The 20,219-nt window shown below is 48.2% G+C and overlaps 1 protein-coding gene across 1 annotated transcript; it reads left to right on the top strand.

Moving 5' to 3' along the window:
- Positions 1-3,747: 3,747 nt before the first annotated feature.
- On the top strand, positions 3,748-4,290 carry LOC308527522 (high affinity copper uptake protein 1-like; the record flags this gene model as incomplete). The annotated part of the gene is made up of 1 exon (XM_081102848.1): positions 3,748-4,290. One exon carries the CDS (start codon positions 3,748-3,750, stop codon positions 4,288-4,290), a length of 543 nt encoding a protein of 180 aa, XP_080958974.1.
- Positions 4,291-20,219: the final 15,929 nt, after the last annotated feature.

Genomic DNA, 20,219 nt, shown 5'->3' with positions numbered 1-20,219 from the left:
CTCCTTGGCCCCAGAGCCAGGGACACTCTCGGAGCCCAAGGTGTGATGTGATGTCTATGTAGTGGCCCAGGGAACAGCTAGCTCCCGGCTGGCAGGCTGAAGCTCTGAGTCAGGCCTGGCTAGCTCCGTGAGGATCACCTGCCCGGCAGGAGGGCTAGGGTTTACTGCCCTCCAGCCATGTGTCCCGGCAGAACAGGCCAAACTCTCCAGTAACCCAGGCAGCACCCCTCTGCTGGGGTGTCTTCAGGGCATGTAGAAGGAAGGCTCCGGTCGCGTCTCCTGCTTTCATGCGAAGGGAATGCACAGTCTTGGCCTCAGAACCCCCAGTCCCAGACTGGTCTCCAGCACACCCTTCGGTGGGGCCTGTCTAGGAAACCAGCAGGCCAGCTCAGCAAAGGGTGGAGTGGAGGGCTAGGCCTTCTCCAAAGAAAGAGCCACAGGCATCAGAAAGTAACACCCTGCCCATGGCCCAGATCCCCCAATTTCTGTGGGCTGAGAGGCCTCAGAGATCTAGCCCAAGTCCTCTATGGTACAGGAAAGTAAACAGAGGCCCAGAGAGGCAAAGGAGCTTGCCCGGGGTCACGCAGCACTCAGAGCCAGGCTGAAATCTGGTCCTGCTGTCCGGTCACTCTCAGCCCACAGGTGCTTGCAGAGCGCGGAGGTGACAGACCTCACTCAGGCCCCCAAAACACCGCGAGGGAAACCCCTCTAGGAGCCACCGGTGCCCTTGCAGCATCAAGTGCAGTTACAGTCATTGCCTTTTACAGCCTCAGGCATCGCACCAAGCACATAGATACGCTGCCTTTTTTCATATGTCCAGCATTCCTGTAAGTGCAATTATTACCATTTACATGAAAATTAACCCCAAAACCCCCACTGGGCCCTGTCTAGCCATCCCTTGTCTCTGTGTCCCCTCACTGCCAAGGCCAGGCCACTGAGCCACGACGGCCGGGCATCTATACATTCTTATCACTGCCATCTCCAGAGAACCCCTGAGACAGGAGGGAAGGACCGCAGACTTCCAGGAGCACAATATGGACTCTCTGATAAACACCCTCCGAAATCCCTCTCCAGCCACTGAAGGGCACAGCCTGGGGATGGCCAGCACTCCCCGCAGGTGGCTCACCCTGCGACCAGCACAGGGCCCGGTGGGCTCCCCTGAGCCGGAGCCTCCTGGAGAGCGCACGCTGGGAAGAAGCTCGGCCCACAGTCACCCCGGCTCCTCTATTTTTGTTCCATCACACAGGCCAGGGCTCTGTTTCCTGCTCCTCCCCTCTTCTGCCCTCCCCCTCCTCCTCCTCTTCCTGCTCTCCACCCACAGTCAGCTGCCTGTCCATCTGAGGGAGCCGCAATTAGAGGCTCTGCAAGCCTTCCTCCTGCCAGCCCGGAGATGCCCTGTCATGGCTGTGCCCTCGCTGTCACTCCGACCCGGCCAGGAGCATATCTGGAGAAGGTGGCCCACAGCGGCAGGGCTGGGCTTCAGGTTCCTGGAAAAGCCATGGCGGAGCTTGAGGGCGCTGGAGCCAGGCACCCTGAGGAAGGGGAACACGTCGCTGTTGCCATGTCTGCTCCGAGTGTCAGGAGCAGAGAGAGCGGGGTCACTCTGCCAGCAGGCTCCACGGGACAGAGTGGGAGGGTAGTCACAGGGGAACATTTTGCTCAAAATAAGAACAATCTCCTTCTCTCCCAAGGTGGCCAGGGTACTTCAGATCCAAGGGCAGGCACATAATACTTTGAGTCAGGGAAGTCCAGACTGGAGCCCCTCCTGCCTGTGCCCCAGGGAGCAAGGTACTCAGTAGTCATCTTCTCCAAAATGGATCTGGTAGGTGCATAGACTCACTTGGAACTCCTTGGAACACATCGAAAGACAACCTGGAAATTCCCCAAGAGGAGAGAGAAGCTCAGGGTCGCATGTGCCCGTCTCAGCCTCCCACACACAGAGGCTGCGATGCCAGCCGGGGCAGCCACAAAGAGCAGAGCCTACCAGGGCAGTGGGTACTGAGAAAGCAGCCCTGTTCAGGACCCAGACCTTCCTGGGATCAAGTCCCAGCTCTGCTTCTTACCATCTTGACCTCTAGCAAGACATTAGGCCCCTCTGAGCGAGTCTCAGGTTTTTTACCTGTAAAATGGAGCTGTAAAACAGGCCCTACCTCCGTCATAGGGCGTATAAGGCTCAAGTGAGAGAGAAGAGCAAAACCTTGCAGACTATAGTTTACATATACTCAAAGCAATGATGTGTTGAGAATTTCTGGCTATAATTATTTTTATCCCAGGAAGAACATGGGTGACACACAATCACGTTCAATAAATAATGTCCATGCAACAAACGTTCCCTGGGTACCTATTGTGCCGGGTTCTGGAATTGCAAACATAAATAAGACAAAACCCTGTGTCCTCCAAGAGAAGCCAACAGGGAAGACAGACTGTAAATGCTTCACTGCAGCAGAACGCAGTGCACAGAGTGGACACAAGTTACCGTGAAAGCAGAGGGGAGAGGAATCCGCCGGCGCTGGGGGAGGCAGGCGTGAGGGCAGCGGAGGAGGGAGCACTAGAATAGAGTCTTAAAAACTGAGGGCGAATATGCATGCATCCAGTAACAGGCCACCAAGATAGATGAAGCAAAAATTGACAGACTGAAGAGAGAAATAGACAGTTGCATAGTAATAGCTGGAGACATCAACACCCCACTCTCAGTAATGAATGAAGCATCCAGACAGCAGATCAGTAAAGAAATAAAGGAGTTGAGCAGCACAATAAACCAACTGGAGAAAACATGGCACAGCCATAATACAGAACACTCCACCCAACAGCAACAGCATATACGTTCTCTTTTTTAAAATATATTTTTATTGATTTCAGAGAGGAAGTGAGAGGGAGAGAGAGAGAAAAACATAAATTATGAGAGAGAATCATTGATTGGCTGCCTCCTGCACGCACCCTACTGGGGATTGAGCCCGCAACATGGACATGTGCCCTGACCGGGGATTGAACCATGACCTCCTGGTTCATAGGTCGATGTTCAACCACTGAGCCACGCCAGCCGGGCACATATACATTCTTATCAATTCCACATGGGACATTCTCCAGGACAGACCACATGTTAGGCGACAGATGAAGTCACAATAGCCAAAACATGGAATCAACCTAAGCAACCATGGACAGATGAAAGAACAAACAAAATGTGGTATATGTACAATGGAATACCATGCAGCCCTTAAAAGGAAGGAAGTTCTGACACATGCTACAACATGGATGAAATGCCAGTCATAAAAAGACCAATATTGTCTGATTCCACCCCCTAGACACACCCAGAGACGTCAGATTCATAGAGACAGAAAGTAGAATCGTGGCTGCCAGGTACTACGGCGGGGAGAGGGGGATGGGCAGTTAGTGTGTAATGGATTTGGTTTCAGTTAGGGATAATGAAAAAGTTCTGGAGATAGATGGTGGTGATGGTAGCACAACGATGTGAATGTACTTAATGTCACTGAACTGCACACTAAAAAATGGTTAAAATGTTCAATTTTATGTTATGTGTATTTTACCACAATTTTTAAAAATAAATAGTTTTAGAGCAGGAATTGGCGGTGTCGGTGGCAATCATGGATACATTGAGCTGGCCACTAGTGGACAGGGTTGATGAAGAGTCATGAGGGGGCGACAGGTTAAGGTTCTGAAAGGGAGGCACCAGTGGTGGGACTTGATCTGGGAAGAACCTTTTGCTGATTCTCAACTTTTCCTGGAAAAATGAACCATTCCCACCATATGGGGATGAACTCTGTGGACCACACCAGTACCATGCCACCTTCTCGCCATCACACGGCCACTTCAGCCTCCCACCTCCACGGAGCGGGGGATGGTAACATGATGATAATGCATATGACCTTCTACTTTGGCTTTAAGAATGTGGAACTATTGTTTTCTGGCGTGGTGATCAATACAGCTGGAGAAATGGCTGGAGTGTTAGTGGGAGTGTTTTTACTAGCAATGTTCTATGAAGGACTCAAGATAGCCCGAGAGAGCCTGCTACACAAGTCACAAGTCAGCATCCGCTACAGTTCCATGCCTGTTCCAGGACCAAATGGGACCATTCTCATGGAGACACCCAAAACTGTTGGGCAGCAGATGCTGAGCTTCCCTCCCCTCCTGCAAACAGTGCTGCATCTCACCCAGGTGGTCATCGGCTTCCTCATGCTCCTCTTCATGACCTACGGTGGGTACCCCTGCGTTGCTGTAGCAGCAGGGCCGGCCCAGGAGACTTTCTCCTCAGCTGGAAGAAGGCAGGGGTAGCGGACATCACAGAGCATTGCCATTAACGTCAAAGTCCAGGGTGCGGCCTTGTCGATTGCAGTGGGAAGCAGCTCAAGACGAAGACATTATTCCTACTCGAATCTTCCCTCCTTGCTCCTTAACTCCTTACACACACACACACCTTCTCAAGAGAGGTCTAGCTTCCAGTCTCTGAGCTAAAGTGATAACGCCTGACTGCTCTTCCTGCGCTGAGATTCCCATTGCTCCTGAGGTGAAACCACCCATGAGATGTCTTCCCCTCCACCACCGTCTTAGATCCAAGATAAATGTTCTTGTCTAAGCCAGGTAACTGCCTCTTCAGTGACTTGATCACCTGCTTTCTTTTTTAATTTTCTGGTTTTATTTTTTATTTTTTTAGCAGGCAATCTGAATTTGGTGGGGTTTTCCCAGGTCAGTGGTGGGGAAGGATTGACTTCAGCTAGGATTCATGGCAGCTGAGGGAAATTCTTGCCCAACTAAACCCAGAACCCAAACTTAACACTAAAAAATAAGTTCTAGTCTTCGGACTCCACGAATGGGAAATACGTTGTGCCTTTCCCTGGGTGTGATGTGTTGCACCAAAACCTGAGTAGTGCACAGAGGGTGGTTAGAGACTATGAGTCTAGAGCTTACAGAAGTGTGCGATTTGGGGGTGGCTGACTCATCTATGGTGCTCTCACTTAACATTTTGATTAGAATGAACTCGCCAATAAAAAAAAAAAGATATGACAATCAAGTGGAGAAAATAGACATAAGTATTTTAAAATAAAACCATTGACATTTTAAAAAATAATAATAAAATAAAGAGTTTTTTTAAAATTAAAGAATGAGGAGGGAGTATTCCAAGTAATCCAGGTGGGGGAGAAAAGTCCAGAAAAAAGAACTGGTTGCGCAAAAGCACAGAGGTACAAAAGCAACTGAATTAGCAAGGTGCCAAGCTGGGGTCCAACCCCAGCAGGTCCAGGGGTCCCCAAAGGTGTGGACGGAGTCAGCGAAGAAGGAATGACACGGAGACAGCATTCAGTTGATCATCATAGCCGGGTTCTCTTGTCAGAGTCTCCAGCCAGGTTCTGTAGCCAGGTTCTGTAGCCGGGTTCTGTAGCCGGGTTCTGTCTCCTAAGTTCTGTGTGTAGGTTCTGTCTTCTAAGTTCTCTGTTCTAAGTTCTGTCTTCTATGGTCTCGATCTTCAGTTCTTCTGTCTCTAGAGAACATTCTGTGTAGGTTCTGTGCCTAGGTTCTGTCTCTCTAGTTCTGTGTCTTGCTGTCTTGTTACATCTGTATTTATACCAGTTGATTCAATCCTATCAATCTCTATTACAAAGGTTAGGGCGTTTCTTATCTCCATTCCAGGGAGTAAAGATTATGTAGCTTAAGCATGATTGTTCGTAGTTAAAGTGATTAATTACCCTCCTGGCACTTAGTTAAGAGGTTTTATTCCCTCCCTAACTTCAGGGGAAAATCCCTACTTGGGGAAACAACCTTTCTCAGAGAGGCGACCTTGGTTAAAACACATAGTGCCAAGAAGGTGAGCAAACATTTTAAGAACAGTATGCCATATATGCCAGGTCCTTTGAAACAGCAAGGATGGACCGGCTCCCGGCAGTGCCCCCAACATGTAAGACACAAGGAGGCACTGGGGGGGGGAAGAGTGAGCGGAGGGGGGCTATACAAGGTCCCCAAATGTCCTGCTAAGGAGTGTGCAACCCACTCTGTGGGCTCTAGGGAATGACAGGATCGCAGTGTAGCTTAGAACAGTGAAACTAGGAGGAGTCTGGGCAGGAAGGACAGACAGGCGGGGGAGATGTGTAAAGAGCAACACCTGATCCAGACAGACGTTAAAAGGGAAACTGCTTTCCAGACCACCCCAGGGCTGCGGTGAGAGTGACTCAAGCCATTTGCCTCACGGGGCCACCAGCTGAAGGCGGGCGGGATTCCCCTGAAAATGAAACCAGGACCTGATGCGTTGGTGGGGACCCTGAGCAAGAAGCAGCCCCGCCTGTGGTCCTGCCTGCACCGCGCCGCCTGCTGGGAGGACACTAAGCCACGAGGAAGGGGCTTGTCTCCCTGCAGACACGCCCTGTGGTTTCCACCAACTCACAGGAAGACAAGTTCAGCTGCTCGAATGTGCAAATGGGCATAAGGAGTGGGCGGGGGCCTCTGTGAAGTCTTTGAATCAAGTCAGTGTGGGAAATCCCGACTCTGAAATCTATAAACGGTGACCGTGGGCTGCCCTGTGTCTATATGGGTCTCCGGTTGCCAATCTACAACATGAGGAGTTAGACCCGTAACTCCATTGTTATGCCCCTATCACAGGGAAGGGCAGGACATGCCAGACACGGTCAGTGATTAGACGATCTAGCCCATGGATGCACACAGATGCCCATGGATGGGACACAACGTTCTTCGCTTTTCCCCTTGAGTAGTTTTGGTCTACGATTAGTCTGCCTCTGCCAACTGTAGGTGAGTGTCCCCTCTCTGATTTCCCTTCTCTCTTTCCCTCTCTCTAGTTCCCTTCTGTTTCCCTCCCCCCGCCCCAAGTTTTCTTCCTCTTATGAGTGGGGGGCTTGGAATCCTATGGATGGAAGGAGAAAAATAAAGGCAAGTCCTCCCCACCTAACCCCAGGGTAAAAAAGCTATGAAATAATCTATGAGTAACATCAGCTGCCTCTTTGCTAAAACTGAAGTGTCATTCCACTCAAAGCACCACTTGGTCTTTCCAAAGGAAGCAAGCCAAGCGAAATATACATATATAGATATCCTCGAGGCAGAATTTGCTGCAAACCGGATTGTCAAAAGTCAATTTGCCAGATGATCAATTCGCTGCCTTGCTGAGAAAGTTCCTCACGTGACATTGTAGTTTCGCCACCACCATGGCCCTCAGTAGGTGGGCTAGCCCCAAGGAACTAAGGGTCTCCCATGTCACCAAGTGACTTCCAGGATTGCCCCCGGGGTCATCTCCAGCCCAGCCAGCTGGAAGGGAAGAAGCCCATGTTGGAGGTGAGCATCACCGCCACTTACACTCCATGCCCTGGCCCTAAGTCTCATGTCTGCCTACAACGGGGATGGGGAACGCAGTCCCTGCACAGGCAGCCTCTCCCCAGTGACAGCTCTGGGGAGTGACAAGCCCTGCAAAGGAAGCACTTATCTTCAGTGGGCAGCTAGCCATCTCTGGCACGGATGTGCTTCAGACACCACGCTTCTCAAATGCTCCATCACACATAGCCAAACGTGGGCCTTTTCTTATTATACACGGCTGCCTCCTCTATTTTGGCAAACTTACAGTGTTCCTGCCCCTATCCCTGCCCCTGCCCCAGCCGTGGACCACGCAAACGCGTGGACTTTTCCTTAAACACTGCTCACACGTGGCCTTATGCTCTGCCCCAGCTTTGACGTCTTCATCTACGTGGCCTCAGCCTGTGTTTCCACCCCAGCCCTGGCCTGCCCTGGCATCTCCCCTGGCCCTGCCATTTCACTGATGGACTTCCCTTCAACACAGGCTACCGTTTTCTCTATTTTTAAAGAGCTGTGCCATCCACCTCGGAAGGGAAGGCCTGTGGAGCTCGAGGAAACACAGTCTAGAGGCGGAAAGCTTAACCTAAGACACTAGGTGAATGCACAGAGAGGCCACATTTTGAGTTCTTTTTGGTAACAAAGGAAGAGGGAGCCGGTGCATTTTGAAACTGGGAGAGCTAGCCTGGCCCCGCTTTGCCCTCACCACAGAAACCTCCCTAAATAGACCATTTAAATTTGGAACAAAAAAAAAGAATGTGGGGACTTCTGCTTTTAATCATGATGGGGTAATAGGAACTGACTTACCCTCCAGTCTGAGACAGCAACAGCAACAAAAGCAGAAAGGAAGGGAGGGCAGATGCTCTTGTCAATATTTATGATTTGCACATGTGGCTATTCATGGGATTAACTTTCTGTGAACACAGGATGGCGGTCAGGGAACTGGCAGTAAGGGTGGGCCACACTGCAGTATATTCATACAATCAAATACTCCTCAGCTATCAAAATGAACAAACCATAGCCACATGGCCAACATGGCTGATCTCACACACACAACAGTAAAAAATGCTGGTCACAGAAGACATACAATATGATCTCATTCCTATAAAATTCACAAACAGGTGACTTACCTCCATCGTACCAGGTCATAAAACAAAAAGAAAGGCAAGAAAATGATTCTCCCCAAAGTGAGGACAGTGCTGACCTGGAATGGGGAAAGAAGGGGCATGGTCAGGGAGGGGACCCTAGGAGATGACAGGTGTTTGCAAGACTCCAATTCTTGAGCTGGGTGGTGGTTATACAAGGTTTGCTTTATAATTATCCATAAACTGTATAATTTTTAAAACTTTCCTCTTTGTATAAATCACATTACTAAAAAAATTAAGAGAAAAGCTAAAGAAAATATGATTAAATATTAACTGTTCTCAATCCTGGCGGGTCTATGTTACATCATTAATCACACTTCTCGGTAATTTGGGGTTTTTCTTTTCCAAATTATTATTTATTATGCTGAGTGAAAGAAGTCAGGCAAAAAAAAAAGAGAACATGCATAATATGTGAAATTTTCTATTCCATTTGTATAAAGTTCAAGAAAATGCAGATCAATATTTTACATTAATTAAGCAGAAAGCAGATCAGTGATTCCTGCGGAGCGGGGGCAGGGAGGGACACAAGGGAGGGAGCAGGAGTTAACTTTTGGGGGTGACAGATATATATATGTTCATTATGTGGTTAGTTTCACATCTAGTCAAAACTAGAGGCTCAGTGCACAAAATTCGTGCACTTCAGGGGAGTCCCTCAGCCCAGCCTGCGCCCTCGCACAATCCGGGAGCCCTTGGGGGATGTCTGACTGACAGCTTAGGCCCGCTCCCCTGCCGTGGAGGTGGGAGACACTCCTGCCACTGCGGCTGTGCTCACCAGCAGTGAGCCAGGCTTCTGGCTGAGCAATGCTCCCTCTGTGGGAGTGCACTGATCACCAGGGGGCAGCTCCTGCATTGAGCATCATAGCAACCGGTTGTTCCACCATTTGGTCGATTTGCATATTAGCCTTTTATTATATAGGATGTATCAATTTATACAACTTTAAATTTGGAAGTTTGTTGTATGTCAATTATACATCAATAAAACCATTTTTTAAAAAATAAACTTTGTTTTGAAATGAGGGAGCTGTTTTTAAATTCAGAGAAACCTGAGTAAGGAATGGTGATGCTGGCTCCCAGAGGGCTGTGTGTGCCCTTTGGTCAGTCATGGCATCCAGGTATGTGAATGTAATTTTATTCTACCTTTGATGTTAAAAGGGCCTCCACTCTTCTCCCTCCCTCCTTTCTTCTCTCTCCTCCACCCCACCCCTCCTTCTTCTCACTCTATCTCCTTTCTCTCTCTCTCTCTCTCTCTCTCTCTCTCTCTCTCTCTCTCTCTCTCTGTCCCCCTCCCCCCTCCTTTTCTCTCTCAGCTTTAGGAGACATGACAACACTCATAATAATGATAAACGATCATTTCTGTCATTGAATAGCATTCTATAGTTTATAACATGCTTTCTCATCTCTGTTGATTCTCACAGCAATCCTTGGGTGTAGTAATGGGAAAATAAAAGGCAACTGTAACCGTCTCTGCCTCCTAAGGAGGGTGGTAAATTTTATACCAGTGGGGAAATCAATCGCTCTGCTGCCCCTTCCACTTTCAGACACAGATAATGAAGACAACAGATGAAAGATGCAGCCAATTCTTTAGCTCCCTCCCTTTAGCAGTGTGACAGCCTGTTTTAATGAAAAATTTTTTTAATTTTATTGATTTTTAGAGAGTGGAAGAGAATGGGAGAGAGAGAAACATCCTCAATCCGCTGCCTCATGCAAGCCCCCTACTGGGGACTGAGCTCGCAACCCCAGGCACGTGCCCTGACCAGGAATCAAACCAGTGACTTCTTGGTTCATGGGTTGATGCTCAACCACTGAGCCATGCCAGCTGGGCAAAAATATTTTTTTAATAAAGTAAGATTACATCTACTAAGCTCTAAATGGAAATAAACTGAGCTTTACATAAATGTACGCTACGTAACAACGGGAATCCACTCTTTCATAAAGCACAGCTCTTAGGAGCACAGCGTGGATCTGTAGTTAGATGAGCCGTGAACGCACAGGCCCTCATCCCTACCCTGCGCTCTCCTCAAGCATCGCCTCATTGTCCTCATACACGTAATAGCTCCTCACATATAGGTACGAAGGTACGTTTACATGGACAAATCTGCTTTGCACCTTGAAAATCATTTCCTGTAAGTAGAAACAAAACAGACACATGGAAATTTAAAATACATTCTGGTACTGTCCCAATCAAGAGTGTGTGGCTGAAGCTGGTAACACAGGCAGGCCAGGGGAGGATTTTATTAGGCAAGTTGGGCTGTGGGTTAAACACCCCAGGGTCTTCTCATCCTAAATGCAGCCACGCAGCCCCGCAGTGATGCGGACGGAGGCCCTCGTGAGCACTAAGCTCTTTGTCTGGCAGTTAATCAGTATGAACAACCAGGGATAGATGGGACCATGTATGAGTCCCTGTGATTTCAGAGGTTCCTTTGGGACCAGGGAGGCCTTGTCTAAAATACACCTGGAGGAGCTGGGCTCCTCCTCATCCTCAGGACCTTGTCTTCAGCTGGACTAGACTCCCAGGCTGGGTAAGGAGACAGTTGAGTCTGGAGCCCTCACCTATGAGCGCGCCATTGAGTTGCTTGCTGAAGTACCCTCCAAACGGTGATTGGGTCCTGTTCTCTGGCAGCCTGCATGATTGGAGTTGAACAGGGAAAGGCTTCCTCTTCTCCACAAGTGGAAAGCAGTTTACATACAGCAGGCCTGTCAACAGAGCCCCCACATCCATAGAGAAGCCCAAAGAAGGCAGAGATTTCCAAAGAGCAGTGAGCTCCCCATCGCAGGAGGTATCCAAGCAGAGTATGAGACCAGATGAAAGATTTCCTATTCAAATGGGAGGGTGGAGTGGAGGGTGGCCTAAAGACTTCAGTTTTCCTTTCAGTCCTCAAATTTGGGGCTCCTAGGACATATAGGACCAAATGCTTCATTTACTTGTTATGAATATTAGTACTTGTCATTTAAGTTGATCACGTGCCAGGCACTGTGTTGGATGCTTTACTGAACCTTCGTTTAACCCTGAAAAAAATAAAAATAAACATCTGCTTTTCTCCCCTTTCGCGCAAAAAGGGCATCTACTCTATCCGAGTGTGGTAGACAATGGAACAGAGGCTCAGGCAGCTGAGCAAAGGTGTCACAGAGCTCCTAAGTGCCAGGCTGGGTCTCGGACCCCAGGGTCTGTGCTCTCTGCTCTCAGGGCGCTTCACTCACCCAGGGGCAGGGCTGCGGCAACTGGATCATACAGGAACCGGGCCGGAGCCCCACCTGGGACTGTCCCTCCTCCTGTAGCAACCGTCCAGTTCTCAAGGCTTTTATGCAGAGACAGAGATCAGGGTAACAGAGCTGGGGAAAACAGCCTGTGAGACTGGCGGGGGTGGGGGAAGCAGTCTCTTAAAGGTCGAAGGGCTGCTGCACTGAGAACTGGACAAGGACAGTGAGGGGAGGACACTGAAGCGTTGGTTTCCCGAAATGGACAGTCCAGGGAAGGGAAATTCTAGCCCAGAGCGTTTCTGTTCCTTTGAGAGACCTTGGCCGGGTGGGATGCTCGAGGCCAGAGCCAGCTCCCCGTTGCCCCTCCTCACCATCCCAAACCCCTCCTGGCAGAGAACCCTCCGCCCTCAAGCCTGGGCTGCTGCCTGCAAGCCCCCTCCCTGGGCAGGGCCTGAGCCCTCCTGCAGAGCCTGGGGTTGTCCGGCTGCTCTCAGGTTCTGTGACTAAAAACAGTAGAAGGTGGAAGGAAAATGTCAGACACTTGGCTTTCTCTCTCTCCAAAGGCAGCCCCCAGCGGTGTGCGTTCTCAGACAGGCCCTGGGAAGAAGGATGGTTACTTCCCTTTCTTCCAGGGATAATTACAGAGAAGTAAGAAAGTACCTGTGTTTGAAGGCAAAATGACGGCCATTAATCTCTAAGCACAGGGCCTGGCCGTGAAATTCTTTGGAGAAACAACTTTAGGAGCTTAACGACAATCAAGAGAAGGGAATTGAATTAAGAGAAATAATAATTAAATCAGGAAAGAAGTTTTTGCAAAAGGGATGGTAAAGGAAATTAAAACCAGTAACGCTGAAAAATGTGGCGAGCAGAGCGGGGAGAGGAGAGGGTGTGAAGGGGAAGAGCCAACCGCAGAGCCGGAGATGCAGAGAGTTGGGCGCTCAGGAAAGGAACTTGGAAGCTGTTCTTGAGAGACCAGGGGTCTGAGCTCTCCCAGTGTAGGTCTAAATAGGCCCAACTCCTCATGGGGACACGCTCTCCTTTAAGAAAACAGAAGTATCCAGTCAGATGAAGTGTAAAAAAAAGCTGTAGCCTTGAAGTAGAGTGGCCACCTGTCCCTGTCCCCGTTTGCCCCGGACCATGCTGGTTTTAGCACTCAGAGTGCCATGTCCCAGGAAAGCCCTCAGTCAAGGGCCAATGGAGACGGTCGGTCACCCTCCTTGTGTGGAGGCAGGTGGCCCTGGCTCCCCACTGGCTCTGCAGTCAGCAGCTCCATGGCTTTGGAGGAGCCACGCCATCTCTGTGGGCCTCGGTTAAAATGAGTTGCAGGGGAACCTCAAGAGATAAAAGAAGTTGCTGGGTGTCAAGGTAATTGGAACAGTGTCCGTGAGGTAAATGGGAGTTGCTAAACAGGAGCTGAACTGAGGAATATTGACAAAGAAAACATAAAATATTAACAGACACCATGTAACGGTACCTTAAAATAATACATGGAGAGTATGTCAGGGGCCCACAGATTTTCTGGAATGATCAGGGAACTCAGCACACAGTTGTACGCACAGCGAAGGTTTATTACAGCGAAAGGATACACGGTAGGATCGTGATGGGGAAAAGACACAAGTGTAGTCTGAGAAGTTCCATATTTTCATTTCCCTCCGAGGGGAGGTGATAGGAGAATAAAAGCCATTCAGGCTAGAGCGGGAAGGGTTTTTGGAGTTTAGAGATCAAGAAGTTCCAGAGGGTCATGAAGATGAACAAGGAAGACGGGAAGGGGGTTTCTAACAGCATTGCTGAGCGTTGTGGGCTGGCTTCCGCTTTGATATCTTTGCATGTTGTCTTGCTAGGGCTGCCGGGACAAAGCACCACACATGGGGCGGCTTCCATAACAGAAATGCTTGGTCTCCCAGTTTTGGAGGCCAGACGTCCAAAGTCAAGGTGCTGGCAGGTTGGGTTCCTTCTGAGAGATGTGAGGAAGAGAGCTGTTCCAGGCCTCCCTACTTGGTTCGCAGATGGATGTCTTCAAGTTTACATGATGTTCTGTGTCCAAATTTCCCCTGCTCATAAAGACATAAGTCATATCAGGTGAGGGACCATGCTAATGACCTCAATTTAACTTGCTGGCCTCTGTAAAGACCCTATCTCCAAATAAGATCCCATCTGAGGTATTAGGGGTTAGGACTTGAACATTAAATTTGGGGGGACACAATTCAACCCACAACTTGGAAAACATGTAAAATTCAGAATTACTTTCAAAAACTTTCATTGGAGGGTTGTTTGTGCATTCTGTTTGCACACACAATAGCCCAGGAATATTTGAGTTGTACAGAACCGAAGAGAGTAAGGGAAGGGTGGAAGGACAGGAGGGTCTGGAGGAAGAGGAGCTAGAAGAAAAGAAGAGAAGAAGGAGGAGGAGGAGGGGAAGCGGAAAAAGAATGAGAAGAGCAGTGGGCTATGTAAACACTGTCCCTGCACCAGTTTCACCTAAGTGTGCTTAAATTTTGGTTTACTGCTAAGCCCACCAACAAGCATGCAAAAGATGTACACGGAATTAATACAAATGCCCATGGCTCCTGACACCATCCCTGAGGTCTCATAGAGGTACACCCCCAGTCTGGTAGATTCAACATGTCTTCTGTTGCAGTGAGGCATCTGCCAGGCACAGGAGCAGAGAGCCATGGTTCCCCGCCGTTGACGCCATTGGGATGGATGTGTGGGGGCCACACCAGCCCACCTAGTAAGGAAATCCTTGCCCGGCACAATCATTCCATACTTGTGCCTTTCCCTTCTCACTGCCTCCTGGAGCCCACTGAAGGTCTCAGTGCAAAGCCTGCTATAAAAGGAAGTCTGACAAGACCTCATTCTGTTCATTCGGGCAGCACGTCTTCTATAAAAAGAGGCACTGCTGAGTCAAAGGGAGAGAACTGAAGGGAGAATCAGGGCTCTGCGGTCTCTCAGGGCCTGCCAGCCCCACGGCTAGCTGACCAAGCATAGCGCCTGGTTATGAATACGCAACACGCAAAATCACAGAAGGCAGGTGAAATTCCCCAGGGGCAGCGCAGAGGCTGCTACACAAACACCACCGTGGGGGAAACTTCAAAGAAGAGCAAGGGACAAAATGAACACACTTGTACAGGTGATGGGTCTGGAATAAACTACAGGCCCAGCCACCTCGGCCACGCATTGTGACTGCTGCTTTTGAGAGCCAGGATTCCCAATCTGGTGCTGGCCAAATGTGCGAGGTAGCAGAGGCAGAGACCTGCAGGATGCACGCCAACATCTGAGAACCAATGATTAAATTTCCACAACCCAAACCAAACTAGAGAGGGTCCTGGGAGAATGAGTTTGCTTTCTCTCCAGAAATCACATTACTGAGTAGAATAGGTGAGACAATGGGACACACAACCACAGGATTTATTCTCTATACTAGTGGACCAGTGCACAAAATTCATGCACATTAAAAGGGAATTAATTAAAGGAAATATTTTAATATTGCTATTAGCCCTTCTCTATAATAGAAGTGTCAGAGATGAAAGAAAATTAGTAAAATGTATATGAAAATCTTCTTCCTGTCAGAGTCTGGGGCACACCGCGGGACCCAGAGTCAAGTCCCCGTCCACCCGTGCATGCCTTGAAATCGCGCAAGACCCAGACCCAGCCAGACCCACCCCTGTCTAGCCTCGCAGGGCAGGGGGTGCAGTCTCAGGTCTCCCGGCACAGCCTCAGGTCCCCTTGCCCGATGCTGGGGTGGGGGGAATGGCCTCAGGTCCTCCATCCTGACCTCAGGTCCCCTGGCCCAGGCGTGAGGTTGCAAAGGCACAAGGACACGAGGGCGTGGCGACCATTTGCATATTAGCTCTTTATTATATAGGATTGCCTATGACAGTCAATGGGAAGGAAAGCAAGTGTGTTTGCAGGACCAATTTAACCCTTTCATGTGTAATTCAAGTTCTTCCCCTTATCTCTTCATTTGCTTTCTGAGTACAAACTTCTAGATCATTCCCCAAAAAGAAGCGATCTATGCCTATACCTTTGATCCTTTTTTAATGTCTCTAGCATGGCAAAAAGACTTAGTTGCCAGATGACCAGTTATTTAACTGGTCAGTTATTTAAACAGTTTGCCAGTTATTTAAACAGTTTGGCCCCTACCTTAACCCTACTTGGTCAACCTCACTGTGTCTTGGCTCACCTACTATTTCTGGTCAAGAGAATGCAAAACTGCCATTCAGCTGGCTGCTTTTCCCTATTTTGTCTCTCCATTAGTAAGTCTCATGCACCTGTTGACCTCCTACATTTACTAATTCATTGTATTTTTACTAGCTCAACTTGCTGCCTTTACACCCCCACCCCACTTTGATTAACACTGCCCAGCAATCAAAGCCCAGCACTCAGTTTACCTAACTCCCAAGCCTTGCCTCTAGAGAGGTGGGCTGGCTCATGTACAGGCCCAAAACAGGGGGTCACAGTGCAGTTCTAGAAAGCAGCTCTGGGCTGGAACAGGAAGCCTGGTTTGGCCTCTCTCTGGTAAGAAGATAATCTTGAGCAAGTCCCTTCTCTGGGCCCCAGTCTCCTCTGTTGTATAGGGGAGGACATGGTGAACTCTCAGCACTCCAGCTGAGGCATCCCAGCGTTCGCTGGCTTTGCTGTCTGACAGGTGATCATATAGTATGGACTTCCTGGGGGTTAGGGGGAGGGGAGAGTGCCAGTTTTGCAATCCCTGGCACCACTGCCCACACACTATGAGCATACCAGTTCTTAAACTGTGGTCCCAACTATCGATTTCACTAATAGTTGAGGGGGCCTTGAGAGAATTTCCTGTCTGATTTCTCCATAATCACACAGCTATTTGGAACTTGTAGCCCCAGGCAGGACTAAGATCCTAGCATCCAAATGTCCAGCCCTTTTAAGCTGTAAGAGACCAGGCCAGGTCATTTGTAAAGCCCCAATAGAAGGGCAAGGCACACAACAATCAGTAAATATTTGTTGAATGAATAACATTGTGCTTTCTCTACCACCTCAGGAGTCCCACACAATGAACAAAGCTCAGGACTGAAACAGAGAAACCAATTCCTTCTGCAGGACTTCAAGCCTCAAACTAGCTATGTAATGCCTGAAGTACACCAAATGGTTGAGTGGCACTTCTTGGAATTGTGTTCTTTTTAAAAGCTCTATTGTGGGACCTCTAATGCTGTGACACCCTCCCCTTGCCCTCACACCAAACACTCAATAGTCCATCTATGTGACACTAGTAAGTCAGAGACCTAGAGTTAAATCCCAGCTCCTTCACTTACAAGCTAAGTGGTTTAAGCTTCAGTTTCCTCTTGTGTGAATGGGGCGAAGAGTAAATTCATTAGATTGTTGATTGAATAAGAAACCTACTTCTCTGAAATTATTGAGAATAAGCACTGTGGATCGTTCTTCTCATTTAATCATCCTATTTGATGGATCATACGCATAGTCATTTACACATAAGAAAAATGGGACGCAGAGAAATTGGGTCTCCCACATTCTCACAACTGGTAAATTGCAGGGCCAGCAGTGGGACCCAGGTCAGGCAAGCTCCCAGCCTGGAAGACAGGAGTTAAGTTTGGAAGTCCTAGCGTTGCAGCTCAAGCTCCCCAAGGGCAGCTGTAAGGGGATCATGGACATAGGACTCCACATACCATATTTTCTGTTGAATGAAGTCAGCTTTGTAGACCTTTTCAACATTTTAACTTGATGCCAACACTGCATGATTTCAGAATGTCTTTTTTAATTCTTCCTCTGAGGACATTAGCACCTGGGACAGCTATGGCATGTTTCACCTCTCCTAGGAACAGAACTTTCCTTGTTATGCCCAGATTTCAGGATCCCCAAAAGACCACCAGGGAGCCAGCCGAGTCTGATGCAAAAGTGAAAAGAGTCTTTATTCGAGCTAGCTCCTCCCCCACACTCGCCGACGCAGCAGCTGGAGGCAGAGAGAGCTAGTCCTGTGGGAAGAGGGGTTTTATAGGGGGGTTGGAGTAAGGGGAGGAGAGAGGACTGTGGGCCCTGCCGATTGGCCAGGCGCAAGTCTGGGTCTTGTTACACAGGATGTGGTTGTGTCTATGGCGCGCACTTCCCTTGATTGTCATTGGTTAGTTTAAAGAAATCCTAGGTGTGGCTAGCTAGCAGAGGCTTGGGCTTCCAGGAAGAAGCTCCTTGCTGAGCACATGGCTAATGGCTGCTGCCCAAAAAATGGAGGATACGGGGTAAGATGGAGGGCGTAGCCCTCGCCCTTTCATCCTCAACTACTCTTTTACTGAAACAGAATTTTTGTACTGAAACCCCGATTCTTTGTCTGCCGGAGTCGAAGAATGAATCCACGGACATAAGATGGTAAAGGTGGAGATTTATTAAAGAACAAATACAGACTCCCACGTGGAGAGAGGGAAAAAGTCCCACAGAATGGACTCCCACTTGGGGAGTGGGAAAAGATCCCACTGAGTTCCTTTTCCCTATGGCTTACAAAGTCTACAGATCCTTGTGCCTTGATATCCCCTCTGATTGGCCACTATTCCCTTAGACTGGTTACTATAGTAACTCCTGAGCTCAAAGGTAGAACCTCACATGCCCACCTCCTTCCTTATTGTTTTCCTATTCCCTTTGGGCTTTCTTCTTCTCCTTCTGGATGAAGGGCTTCCTTCTCTTTATTTTGTAAATATAGACCTTTTGCTGTTCCCAGCTCCCTCATTCTATGGAAATGTACCTGTTGCAGCTTTTCAGCTCCCTCATTCTATGGAAATATACCTTCTGCTGCTCTGCAGCCCTGTGCTTCCTCCATGGTCCCCTTAATTTCTGAAATTTCTAAAATTTCCTAAAACCTGTCCTTTTCACCCCCAAAAATTCCTGTTTCATTACCAAAATGTGTTCTGGGCACTATTGTGTCCAGACGTTCTCGTCTTTCCATCCCCTGGCAGTCTCAGGGACTTGCCCTTTCCATATGTTGGTTGTTCCTCAATGACTTAAAAGGCTCAGGCCAAGCTGCATTATAATGTAATTCATTTCCCTAGTTTTAAACACTTAGAATAGAGCTGCTGACACATGTGCTAGCTTTTGTCCATCACTCAGAGGTGGCCAGAATTATAACCCAAAGTCCAAGGAGCCTGAGGATTTGGTGGGCCAAGGTAGTCTTAATGCATGTCAATTTGTTAGGCTTTCGGAATTACTTTAAATGGCTCAAGAAACAGTCTAGGAATCCCTATTTAAAAAGAAAGCAACACAAAATGTGTTATATACATACGATGGGATATTATTCATCTTAAAAAGGAAGGAAATTCTGACACGCTATAACATGAACCTTGAGGACATTATGCTAAGTGGAGTATGTGGACGAAAGGGGCCACATGTTGACCTGACAAGTTCAGGGGAGGCCTGCATGGCAGTCTTGCAAACTCAGAGACCTAAAGTAACCACAAAGGATGGTCTGAAATTAAACTTTAACTAAAAGCAGTTATGGTGAGCAGTTACGTTCTAGTCCTAGGCCGGTATCTTCTCTGACAAGGTCAACCTTTACCTTAACTGAGCCTATCTGTCTTTTTGCATCTATGATAACATACCCTTGAAATGTTTGGGTAACTTGTAACTTCCCTTTTTCTGGAGTCCCTGGGGCACAACCAAATGTGCTGGGCACCAGGTCAGACACCACAAATTGCTTATCATGTTAATTGTTCCTGCACCCACCTAAGTATGTGTCCATCATTTTACTTTTTATCCAATCCCAGGGGTTTCCCGCTCCCCCCACCCACCCACCCCCACCCTCGCTTTGCTTTATCCCACCTCCTTAATCTATCACCAATGAATTTCATGTAACCCACCTACATCCCTCCTTTGGTTGCAATGAATAAATACAAATGTAACCAGTCATTCTCCAGAGCATTATCTCAGTTCGTTGAGGTTCTGCTTCCCGGCATATGTCGACAGTTTGGCTCAAATAAACTACAAAAATTCTTTAGAGGTTTCAATGGTTTTTTTACGTTAACAAGTAAATCAGTCACCAAGGGACAAAATACTGCATGATTCCACTTATATTAAGTACTTAGTCAAATTTACAGAGACACAATGTAGAATGGTGCCAGGGGCTGAGGGGAAAGAGGGAGGTTATTATTTGGTGCATTTAAGTTTCTGTTTTGTAAGATGAAAAAGAGTACTGGAGATGGATAGTGGTGATGGTTGAGCAACAATATGAATGCACTTAATATCACTGATGTGAACACTTAAAAACGGTTAAGATGATATACTTTATGTCACATGAGTTTTACCACAATTTTTAAAATTTAAAAAAAAAAAAAAGGAACATCTTGAACACTAAGATTGCATTAAGCATTGTATTGTCAGAGCCAAAAGTAGCTACAAAATAGATGTTGTACACCGCTGTATCCAAGCCCCAATTTCCCTTTTGCTGAATGAAGCATCTCCTTGCTCTGCCACTACAAGCAGCATTTCTTATAAATTGCTAGCTCAGAACTCAGTGACTTTCCACTAGCAGTCCACCAGAGACCACAGGTAGGCGGACAGGGCTAACAGGCTGCACTATGCAGCGAAGAGAACGCACCCAACAACACA

Source organism: Myotis nattereri, assembly GCF_964212035.1.
Source record: "Myotis nattereri genome assembly, chromosome: 12".
Taxonomy (NCBI): Eukaryota; Metazoa; Chordata; class Mammalia; order Chiroptera; family Vespertilionidae; genus Myotis; species Myotis nattereri.
The sequence above is the reverse complement of the archived record's forward strand: the minus strand, read 5'-3'. Positions and strand labels throughout refer to the sequence as shown.